The 12362-nt window shown below is 37.9% G+C and overlaps 1 protein-coding gene across 1 annotated transcript; it reads right to left on the bottom strand.

The window, feature by feature from the left end:
* Positions 1-393: 393 nt before the first annotated feature.
* LOC148870380 (xylan O-acetyltransferase 1-like) lies at positions 394-5275 on the bottom strand. Its single transcript, XM_088968394.1, has 5 exons — positions 4307-5275; positions 3984-4155; positions 3674-3873; positions 3423-3581; positions 394-1084 (listed from the first exon to the last, which is right to left on the bottom strand). Exons 1-5 carry the CDS (start codon positions 4906-4908, stop codon positions 736-738), a joined length of 1482 nt encoding a protein of 493 aa, XP_088824520.1. The 5' UTR covers positions 4909-5275; the 3' UTR covers positions 394-735.
* Positions 5276-12362: the final 7087 nt, after the last annotated feature.

Here is a 12362-nt window from a genome sequence, read left to right as displayed (position 1 = left end):
TTTCTTTGAAGATAACTGGTTCAGTCTCAAGGTAGAAGACAATGAACAATGTCTTCTTTTGAAGGGTACTTTTGACATTTTCAACAAATAACTTATGGTCAGTTAACGACAAGGACCAACTTGGCACTTTTTGAAAGTTCAGGTGCTGCAGTGACATGTTTGAAAGCTTGATTACTAACTTGACACTACCCGCAAAATTCAGGATACTAAAGTGGAATTTTTCCTAATAAATATTGGAAGTGCAAGTGGGCTAAGTGTAAATTTTGGTTTGCTCAAATTTGACTTTGTTTTATTTATTTATGAGAAATAAAAATAAATAAAAAAAATGATATAATCCCACCTTATATGCAAGAAAATGGAAATAGGAGGAGAGTTATTTGTTTGAGAATGACATACAAAACAAAATGATAAGGTTTTCCATTTTATATAACAGAGAATTGGGGTAGTAGGAAGGTGGTGTGAATTACATAAGTTCTTGATATATAAAATTTGCACCAACAATAAGTGCAAATGAAACAAAAAGTACAAATTTTATATGAAATTAGAGTACAAATCATAATTACAAACATACAAATGCAAAACTGAACAGGTGCAAAATATATACTTGATTCAGCTTTACACTGCAAACAAACAGATATGAAAGACCAAAAAGTTTGGTACCCAATAAAAAAATGGGGACGATATTTGAATTACAAAGCAAGGAATAACAAAAAAGAGGGGAGGGGAGTTGTTGGGTTATGAGCGAGAGATGATACGGGCATAGAGTAACTCATTCCATGTATCGGGTAAGCCTGGTGGACACCAGTGGATACAATCGGCATATATGGCGGGATCGGCCTTCTGTTCGGGTGTGAGTAGGTTGCCTTGACGAATGGTGTAGACAGAGGTGTGTGCGTCCTTCCGGTACTCGGAGAGGGTTGTTATGTTAAGAAAGTGGACGGGCACCTTCATCGACTGTGTCACGTTGGCAGCCACGACAAAGAGCCGGCGGTCTGTGCCCACCTCCAACCGGGTGGTCATGTTCACCACCGGCATTGTCTCCTTGGCACACTTGATCCCATCCGGGTTGTTCCAGTCCGTGCTCCTGCACCCACCACCAATTCAATAATGTATCAACACTTTTGTAACTACCACTAAAACAGATAGGCTGTGTTTGGTTGCAGTGCAAATTTATTTGTATTAGTATAAGGGAGTGTAAATGTAAAAAATGTGAATTCTTGTTTAATTTTGTTTCCAATTTTATTTTACTCTGCTTCATGTCTTAATTTACTTATGTACTGTAATTAAAGAAAATAAGTTAAAATTTAAAACAAAAATAGGTCAGAATTTACACAAATTATTTGTATTGTCATGATTTTACATCAGTGCAAATTTATTTGCATTGCAACCAAACACAACCTAAGGAAGTCACATCTGTCCCTCACAGAATGCCCAAAAATGTCCCACAGCACATCCCAACCGTGTATTGAAAACATCTCTCAATGACAAGTATGAAAGATGTTCTCAATGCATGTTGAGATGTGCACGTGGGGCACATTCTCTGGGGGACAGATGTGAACTGGCAGATAAGCATTGCTTCACCAACCAAGTAACCAACAATTGAAAAAGGATATATTGCTTAATAAACGCTGAATCCTCATCTACGCCCCATAGATGCCCCACAGTACATCCCAACCATATATTGGGAACATCTTCCTACGGGATGCTTCCAATGCATTTTGAGATGTGCATGTGGGGTGTGTGTGGGGTGCCGATGTCAACTGATAAATGCAGATTTAACTTGATCATCCAATACCAGAACAACCAAACCCTTGTATGTCATGACATCAGGACTGGACCAACTGGTCAAACTGATAAAATTGGTCCCCCTGGAGCGTTACTTTCACAGGGGAGATCACATCAGTGCCCTATATGCACATCTCAGCATGCATTGGGAATATCTCCCGGATTTGTTATAGGAAGATGTTCCTAAAACATGGTAAAGATGTGCTGTGGGGCACTGATGTGATCTCTTCACAGGGTAAATTGGAGAAGGCCCTCCTCCTGTCAAACCTAAGGGTCCGGATTTAGTCAGTACAAGACCCGTTCCAACAACCTTTATAGCTTTACATTGGGAATATCTCTCATGAAATAAAACAATGCAAGGCTGTAAAGGCTATTCAAACGGGTCTTGCACCGACAGAAGCCGATCCACAAACCTAATTGGTTGATTGGCTCCGACGTACCTCACATTGGGATCTGTGATTCGCCATGCTGCATAAAAAATGGGATCTATGTAATCAATTACAAGTGAATACACGCAAGTATATAGGACACTGGTGTATTCACTTGGTAATAGGAGACAGGATGGGCTCTCTACAAAGCGTGTCCCACAGCCCATCTGAGAAATGTTCCCAATTTCCCATTACACGGGGATGGGCCGTGGGTTGTGCGTGGGACATGCTTTATGCGGAGCGCATCCGGACCTTTGGTTGTAGGGCCGTAGGGGGCCAACAGCATCTGTGCTGTTGAGAACGAGTCTGGCTTCGGTCAGGGACTCAGGGTAAAGCCCGTTTTAACAGCCTCTTATAACCTTGTATTGGAAACACCTTCTTACTTGTGTGTTTTATTTTATGGATAGATATTCGTAATGTAAGGTTATAAGAGGTTGAGTACGGGCTTATTTGACTGAAGCCGAACTCGTTGAAAATATTTTTGGGAATGCCATGTTACCATGTAATTATTCCTTATTTTCTTTTTAACTACAATCATAGACATGAACAACATGAATTGATATCATAGGCTGCTGTTGGGGCCAACAGGCAAAGTGAACTGGGATAAGTAGCTTTTTTACACACAGTAAGATGAGCAGCAGATCCGGGCCCAACAAACTCAATTCATGAACCGTCTCTAAATGGATCAAATACAACAAAATGGGAGGAGATCCGATCCAATGGACCGGTCCTGAAGGTATCAGCTTCACTAATCAAACAAATTTGACACATAGTAAACCCTGCCCTACTGATTAAATAAACTGAAAAGGTTAAGTAGCATTATTAGCGTGGGGGACTCCCCTGATCAACTCTTGATTATTATCATATTAATTATAGGGTGAGCTGGAGGTTGATGACCCATCTTTCATAATTTATAGTGGAGTGAGGTCAATGCATTGAAAAATAGAGTTGATAGGATTGTGGGAGAGGGACTAGTTAAAACAAATGAATAAAATGACAATCACCACCGAACAAGCCAGCCAAATGCTAAGTATACAATAAAAGAATATAAATCAACCACAGTGAGGGGAATCTCTATTTTTCATGGCGGATAGAATGTAGATAGAGAGTAGCCGGCAGAAAATCCGGTTTGTTTTCGGCCTGCCTCCCTATTATGTTTGTTTAAAATTGTAGAGATATATAAAGAGAGAGAGGGAGAGAGAGGTTTACTTGATATGAAGAGGAGACATGCTGTTGAAGAAAACTGAAGTACGTTGTGGATCGACGTTTTCCTCTACCCAGTTGGCCCAGGTCCTTAAAACCCTTGCATATGCAATTGGGCGTTCAACCTCATCGAATTCCGTGTCCCCTTCATCGAATGATCCTCGGCTTTTGCATCAGTACAAATAAAATATATGTAAGGTCCACAATTCAGATCGAAGTTGAGGAATTAATGGTTGAAGCACAACGGCAGCACTTACAGAACTTTCATCTTAGGGGTGTTCATCCACCATATATATGTATTGAAAATCAAATAGTCCACGCCCTTCCAATGTTTCCCGTGCTTCGCGATTGATTCGGGCATTATAATCCGGTCCAAAATGCTATGCATCCTTGGATCATCCGAGTTTGATTGGACCAAAAATGGGGCCCAGTAAAACTCCACACTAACCCCATATTCCTTCACGTCACAAAATCCCACGTCAAAAGAAAAGTAGAAAATTACTCAATATTCAACTCGAATTATTCGAAATTTCGAATCGCACCGACGGCGCAGAGAGAGAGAGAGACCTCAGCTCTGAAAACAGAGAGAGAGCCAGACTTGTTTACGCTCTTCTTTCCAGGAAGGATGACAGATTGAATTAGACAAACCATGGATTCCCATTGGTTCCGATTCAACGAGTCGCCAACGAACATAAGCCGTTTTCCTCGGAGCTTCTCAAGCAGCAATCTTGCACTGAACCTGAACGAAGACATTCAATAAACAAAATTGAATCAGAAAGTCTTATCAACGATCCAAGAGAGAGAGAGAGAGAAATAAAACAAGATTAACTTTTAAAATTAAAGAAAGAAAGAAAAGAATTAAATTAAGATGGTTTAAATTAGTTCCTTACTTGGGTAAGGAACAATCTCTGGGCTGCCATCTCCAATTTTGGTATAGAGAATCCTCCCTACCATTCCTCATGCATGTTACCTGTGCGGTGAGGAACTCACACTCGTCTTCTCTATAGAGGGGATGGGAGACGTTGTCGAAAACCCACTCGCCGGTAAAGAGATCGCAATCTTCTGGAGGCACATCGACCACCTCGTCTTCTTCTTTGAGGGTTACAGGTAATTCGATTGCTTCATTTTCTTGCTTTGCTATGATCGTCTTCATATTAAGAGCTTCTGCCGTTTCGTCAGTGCTGTCCTCCTGTGCTTCTTTACTACTACTTGAATTCGTTAAAATTGGCTTCTGATCATCCTTCTTGTCGGTTTCTTGCACTGAGTTGTCTGAGTTCGAGTGGTTTTGCTGGAGGTCTTGAGGTTTAGGACCGGAGAATGGAAATTGTGCGATCGATTTGACGTCTTCATTATATATGAAGACCGCGAAGATAAGGACGGTTAAGACGATGACAAAGATGGAGATATTGCTGCTTCTCCGGCCACTTCCGCTGTGCTTCATTGGGGCGGCGTCTGAGAGAAAGAGGGGCACTTTCCGGCGAAGTGGCCACATGAAGAGACAACCGTAAAGGAAGAGGGAAGAGGGAAGAGGGAAGAGAAAGCAGGTGATATAGGGAATGAAAGAGAGAGTAGGAGATAGAAAATATGTATTTGGTTAAATGGGTTTGGTGAGGTGGGGTTTCCTTTAAGAAAACTGATTTGGATTTTGGAGGGAGAATTGTCCTTCTCAGTCTTTCTTGTATTAACTACTTTGATTCCAAGCCATGAAGAAGGTATTTCATGGTTCATACTCGGGACTAGAGGGAGACATTACCAAAAAAATAAAGAAGAAGAAGGAGAGAGAGAAATCAAGTCATCAAAGAGTGAGATCAAAGCTTTGCCAAATGGACCTTTCAAACTAGTTTTCTACTTTGTAGTCTGTAGTCTTATAAATATATATATATATATATACTTGGTGGAAAGACATCTCAATTTAATGACCACAAGCTTTCAATCCCATATAGAATTTTAGTTTGGGGGTTGGGACCAAGATATCTATTGGGTGATGGGTGCTGAAACCATGTGCCACGGCGCTTTACCTCCCTAGCGAGTACATGGCTCACATGGTCCACCAACTAATTGACTAGCAAGAGCAATTATTTAGCCTTGATTTGATGTGCATAAATAGTCAGGCTAGCTAAGCCTTGTCCGTCTAAAGACTCATCAAGTGGTAATAAGCTAAGCTTCCTTGTGATGTTGTAATTGGGTATTTACCCTTTCCAAATGGTGATTCACTGGTCCTGTGAGAGTTGGGCTGGATTTATGGACCTAATCTTTCACATTTATAACCATTTCCAGACGTGAAAACAATTTGGGGTTTTCAAGCCTCCGTTATTTTTGCAATGCAATTTAATTTGCATTAATATAAGTGCAAATCAGAAGGATGTAAATGTTGGTCTACTTTTGCTTTAAATTTACATTACTTTGTTTCGTGTTTTATTTTACTTCATTTACATTCTGCAAACAAGCAAGACAAAGTACAACTTAGAACAAAAAGAAACCAGAATTTGCATTTGCATTTGACTCATTTGCAATCCCATGTTTTGCACCAGTGCAAATAAAATTGCACTACAAACAAACTTGGGCCTAATGGAAAATCAAGAATATTGCTTCTGTTCATCAAATTTTGATATCACGAGGATCATAATGTACGAACGCCTATTTTATCATAAGATTAACATCATAACCACAATGGAAAAGAACAGAAAGTAATTAAGACAATATGGACAGCTATTTAATCTTAAGTTTCACATCATACCCACAACTGAAAAGAACAGAAAACAAATTAAGCCATAAAGAAAAGAAAGTGATTATCTTTGTCAAATGGACTCTAGAAGAACACTGATGTAGGCACAACCTATTTTTTATTAAAGTGATTGTCCTTGATCTTGATCATCTAAGTACAGAAACAAAAGAATACATAAATTGGCGTTTTCAATTAATTTTTTTTATTCATTTACACTGACTATTGGAAGTATGACTTCTTTTATGAAAAATGGAATGTGCCCAAATCACTCCCCTTCAAAAATCCTGTTTCTATATATTTCTGACACATGGCAACAGATGTGGCAATCAGAATGTGCTGATGTGGCAATGCCCTGCATACTCCTTTTTCCTTGGAAAAAAAATAAAGAGAAGTACATAAATATTCAAGAGCTATTATTTGACGTGGAAAAGTGAACTCAACTGTGGTCCATGGGTCAGAAAACGAAGGGATGAAAGAACTGCCTGAAGTGGTTAACTGTAAGACGGAGGCATGGATCTTCCATTGTGGGCCTGTCGCCACAAACCTTACTGTTGCTGTCCGGCTAAGACGTGACTTGAAGAGGGAAGATATTCAGAATGTTCTTCCAACTTTGATGAGTGTCCGCACGATCTTTCCTTTATCTCAACTACTACCGACCAACAACCATTGCAATTTGGAAGACTGATAATCAGCTTGGGTTGGGCTCAATCTCGATTGTCACAGTCATATCGATTATCAAATATAGATATATTAGGTTTAGGTTTGAGCTCAATTTGATGGGCTAGTACACTCACTATAATGGGCCCATTTAGGACCCAGAATTGCAGGGACATTGGGCCAGGTCTAAATAAGAAAAGGAGAGAATATGTCTATTCCATTATGGGAGAGAGTGTTTGTGAAGTTCCAGTAGCAGCACCAGGGCAACCATATATTTTTATGTTATCTTCCAAGTTCATTCAGGCTTCGGCTAGCAAGATAAACTTGAGGCTTGGGATGGGCTCATGCAGTGGATACACTAGCCCGGGCTTACAGCTAGACCAGACAATTGGGTTGGGTCGGATTGGGTTCAAGTTAGGCCAGGGCAATTTCAGATCATTTTGAGTTGGGTCACCATTCGGGTTGGGCTGGCAAAGGCTAGACCCCAATCCTAAATATTAAGGTTAGGGATCAAACAGGTCAATGATTCAACAACTTGGGTCAGCTGGTCTTTGAAAAAGTCAATGGTTTTTACCAAAAATGTGGATTTAACCATGTGGTTCAAACAGTTTGAACTGTTCAACCATCTGAGGGGGTGTTCTGTAATGTGGATGAGAAATTGAGTGATGTATTCTCGACCACACTGCACCTGTAGTTTGGCTGAGAACACACTATACCACAGCAGTGTTTTGTACTGTGGACAAAAACAGGAAGTCTGAACCACACCACACCCATAGAGGCGTTTTATAAGGTGTGGTGCGGTTCTGTCCACACCTTGTGTTTTGGTCCTGTCTATCTCGAATACACAATGTGAGATAATCCACAATGTCAATCTATAGTAATAATTTTTCTTTTGTTTTTTAAGCAAAATGCAAATTAATTTAAAATGTGATTAATTTAACAATAGCAAATACAAATTAATAAAAAAAAATTAACAAATGAATTCAAACAATTAATAATGACTAAAATATTAAAAGTAATAAAAAACATAAAACACACACATAAGATAACTAATATATTCATGATAAATAATTAATAAACATTAATCTAGAATTATTAAAATTAATGAAAACATAAAAAAGTAAAATTCCTACTTTTAATACCAATTAATAATAATTGTAATGGTAATATAAATATTATTAATTAGATATAAGATAAATATTAATAGATAGGGAGAGGGGCCTGTGGTGTGGTTGTGACCACGAGATAATAATGCAGCCAATATTTTGGGGTGTGGTGTAATCCACACCATGAGATAGTGGGTTTTAATCCACACCACGTCATAGCAAAACATCTTAAAGTGGTGTGGTGTATTTTGAAATTGATTATCTCGTTGATTCGCTACATTACCAAACACCACCTGAGTCAATATTAATTTAAAAATGTTATCGCGAAATTGTTCGGGTTAAATTGGATTGGGTCAGGTCGGATCCACAGGTTGGGTCAACTTTTTACCAAGTCTACTTAAGGCGCTCATGACTATAAGACAATTGACAGGCGACAACAACACGCTTAAGAAAACTTACTATTTGAGAAATGTAAAGGCCAAGCGACTTCATTCAGTAGTCAGTACAGAGCAACAGACCCTCATCTGTACTTGCTTCGTTCCCTACTTATAAATGTTAGTTGAATGGTTGAAACATCGCTTTCTTTCCAAGTTAAAGCAAGTAAATGTTGCAACTTGCAAGGCTAGTTAATCTACTGCAGGGACCCTCCAAATCTTTAGCACCCAACTTCCATTCATCATTTTCTTATTTTCTTCTCGATTTTATGCTTATATTGCTGGTGGATTCATCTCGCTTGACCTCATCTCTCTCTCTGGCTTCCCTATGACACCTTTAGTTTTCTATTAATAAAGAAGGAAATTCTTAAAGCCAAACCTGAGAAAGTGGGAACTGAAAGGAATACTCAAAAGTTGAGTGGCAGTTGGCAAAAGCTCAATTAATATGGAGAAAATGTTTTATCTACAAATTTAGGGTCCATTTGATTTGTAGTTGGAATTAGAATTCAAATGGTCTATTCCTATAATCTATTTAGTTCAGAAAAATATGAAAATGAGAATTAAAATCAGCAAGGATTAGATTACATTCCCGAAGGAAAGGCAAGGAATGGCCATCCCTCAAAGGATTCAACCAAGTAATAGCTCCTTGTTTAGTTGAAACCATGATAGGGAATTCTCACCTTCCATCCATGGAGTGTGTGACTTGTATCGTGGGAAAAATAGCAATTATTCTTGTGATGTTCAAACATATTCTAATAGAAGGTAATAGGTTTGCTGACTTTCTAGCAAATCTGGGTGTAGATGAAGAGAGATTAATTATCTTTGAGGAAAGATACTGAATTTCTGAGTTTGATTAGGGAATCTCAGATGCATATTCCCGATCTTTGCATCGGTTAATGTGATGGCTTTGTTTTGTTGATGTATAGTCGTGTTTTTTCTTCTCGTTTTTGTTCTCTTCCTTTGAAAGGGAGAGTTTTTGTATCTTGGGTTAGGGGGAGGTGGACTACGTTCTCCCCTAATCTCTTTTCTTCCTTTTTAATAATAGTTAATAATCCATTCATCTGGACTCTGGAGTAAAGTTTTGGGGTTAATAGGGTCATTTGATAACAGCTGAAGTAGCTGAATTGAAAAGTTTGTTGTTTTATTTTTTAATGAATAAATATTTAAGGAGGTTGTGGGTTTCTTAATATAGCAGAATCTAAAATTTCCTTCAGTTCAGCAACTTCAGTCATTATCAAATTGCCCCAAGTCCTAAACCAGCTCAAATTTCATTTTGGATGGTCCAGAATCCGGATAGATGTAACAAACCATCTCGGTCCGTTCGAATGGACTGCAGACGTTTGAGGGGGAGGGTCCAATTTGCTGAATGTGGCCTAAGCTGATTTGGTTATACCTGGGCTAAGGGAGTAGACAACTTGCCATGGACTGACTGGACTTGGGCCTAGGTTAAAGAATGCTCTCGGATGAGTGGGCAAACGCCTTAGCATGAAAATACCCATAACAAGGATGTGACATCCATCTTGACTATGTTGTTGACAGAATGATATCTATATACAATAGCCACTGCATAGAAAACTAGAAATGGGTTCTCGAGGGAATAATCTCCAAACAAGTTAGTCATCTGGTTTTGTACATTTACACTCCATACTAGAATGCAATGGATATTGGATGGAGAGAGAGATGGTTTTCTGAAGCGGAAGCTTCTTTTTATATGTTTATATGTAGTTATACATGGAGAGAAATCAGCAAACGATAGACCCTATTTTTAATTTTAATTGCTAAAAATGTTTTTTTTTTTTTTTAATTCACTGCAGATTGGTTCCGACCCCATTTCAACCCTTTGACATACAAACAGTGGGAAAATGAACTCTCACTATTCTTTGTTAAGGGGGGAAATTTGAGCCCAAAATCCTTGTGGACCTTGCCACCTGGATATAATAAATCCTTTTTTGACAGATTTAATAATTAGGTATTGAAAGTTTCTATGACTACTTTTTCTGGTAAAATCCATCACTAAAAGGTGGTCTAGAGGACAGATGTGGACTGGAATATGGCATCCCTCCAATAGAGAGAGTTGTCTAGTTCGTAGTTCAAATCGTAACATCATCCCTCCATGTGACAAAAAATACAGCAGACAAACAATTCCAATGCAAAAACTCGGTCAAATTCTGATGTACATTCAGTGCACTTGGACAGGTTTCATGCGGTTCAAAGAGAACAAGAACAAGAACAACTTGCTATTGTGTAGGCTAGCTTTTAAATACTTTCCTTTGCCTTTTAGTTAAAATTGAGTGTGAAATCCTTCGACAAAACGAAAAAAAAAATCCGAAACAGAATAAATAAAACAAACACTTTTGCTATGATAATGTCGTAGTTAAAGTTTCATTTGGAAGGAATACAAATACAAAAATGTAAAGCGTAATATCTTATATTTTGTATTATTTTATATATATTTATACAGTATATATCAAATATTTGTACTCCTTCCAAACTGAGCCAAAAGGAATAAAATAATTAAATCAAATGTTTTGATTTATTGCTATGGGCCCACCTTAAATTAGGTGAAGTGACGCTTTGGTTTGGCCACAATGATATATCCAAGGCCACGAATTAAGGGTGTCAATTGGACCGGATTTGGTGCAATATGATTTAGTTTAATATGAATTCTTTATAGATGGATCAGGTCCAATCCAATCCCATGAATACTTTATATCATTTTGGGCTAGTCCAATTCAATATCCAAACTGTTCAATCTATTTAAATCGGTTTTAATCAAACCTGATACATTGACATCTATATTCTTATCTTTTACAATGGACCAGGCCCAATCCAATCTAATAAATACTTTGGACCATTAAGTTAGGACTGGTCCAATTCAATATGACCCGTTCAATATGTCTTATTGGTCTGTCAAATCCATCCAAATTGATTTTGATTTGGATGGGTCCAACCCAAAACCAGTCCATTTTCATAGTAAAAGTGAACTCAAAAATACAACACAACTCACAACTCATTAATCTTCTGCACACTTGCTTAATGCCTTCTCAATGTCCCACCTTTCAAATTTATAGAGATTAAGGGAATTTTCATGCTAAGCTTCTACCTCATTAGCTTACCAAGGTCCAGTTGTGGATTGATTTGTTTTAATGTTAATGAGTTTACATTGGGCTCACAATGGGTTGGGTCTGGGCCGAAACCGACCTAACAATGGGTTGGGTCTGGACCCACAACTGGACTTGATAGGGTTTGTAATTTTTGGACCCAGAAACAATTGAATATGACCAATAAACATTAGATTTTTCATTTTAGGGTAAATTGCTGAAATCTCCCCTGAAGTTTTTTATTGTTGTTGAAATCTCTCTTGAAGTTTGATAATTGCAATCACCTCTCTTGAACTTTATAACATAATTGCAAGTAGATTTCCCTTTGTTAAAATCCTCTAAAAGAGGTATGAAAATGTCTAAAATACCCATGTAGTTACTTTTCACTAAAGTGTATTTTTCAAATTTTCTCTTCATATGAATCATTAGCCCAAACCCTTCCAATCTTTTTTATGAAATTGATTTATTTTCAAAGTTTCCCTTCATATCAATCACTCAAATGTAAATGTGCAACTTTAAATTCTCCTTTTCTTCTTATTGTGATTGTTTTTCTTTTTCTTTTTATAGAAACTAGACTCAATAATAATTGTATGGGTATTTTTGACATTTTTGTGCCTCTTGTTAGCTGATTATAAGAAAGGGGGTCTACTTGCAATTGTATCAGAAAATTCAAGAGAGGTGATTGCAATTACCAAATTAGCAACCGTCAGAAACTGTAGGGGAAGTTTCAGCAATTTATCTTTCATTTTACATCATCTAATTAGGTCTTTCAGTACATTCTTAACTAGTGTAAAATATAAAAACCTCTCCTGAGGTTTTTGACAATCATAAAAACCTCCCCTGAAGTTTCATTTTAATAAAAACCACCCCTATAGTTCCAAAAAATCTTACAGTTACTTCCCCTCCATCATTGTCTCAATCAT

This window comes from Nelumbo lutea, chromosome 2, assembly GCF_056320005.1.
Source record: "Nelumbo lutea isolate HS-2025 chromosome 2, American lotus-T2T, whole genome shotgun sequence".
NCBI lineage: Eukaryota > Viridiplantae > Streptophyta > Magnoliopsida > Proteales > Nelumbonaceae > Nelumbo > Nelumbo lutea.
The sequence above is the reverse complement of the archived record's forward strand: the minus strand, read 5'-3'. Positions and strand labels throughout refer to the sequence as shown.

What these genes read in the sequence shown, in the direction of transcription:
- LOC148870380 (XM_088968394.1), bottom strand. Translation starts at nt 4,908, where the DNA reads ATGTGGCCACTTCGCCGGAAAGTGCCCCTCTTTCTCTCAGACGCCGCC. An exon ending in TCTCTGTTTTCAGAGCTGAG is followed by an intron (nt 3,874 to 3,983) that starts GTCTCTCTCTCT and finishes TGTGACGTGAAG; the next exon opens with GAATATGGGGTTAGTGTGGA. An exon ending in ACCCCTAAGATGAAAGTTCT is followed by an intron (nt 3,582 to 3,673) that starts GTAAGTGCTGCC and finishes CTGATGCAAAAG; the next exon opens with CCGAGGATCATTCGATGAAG.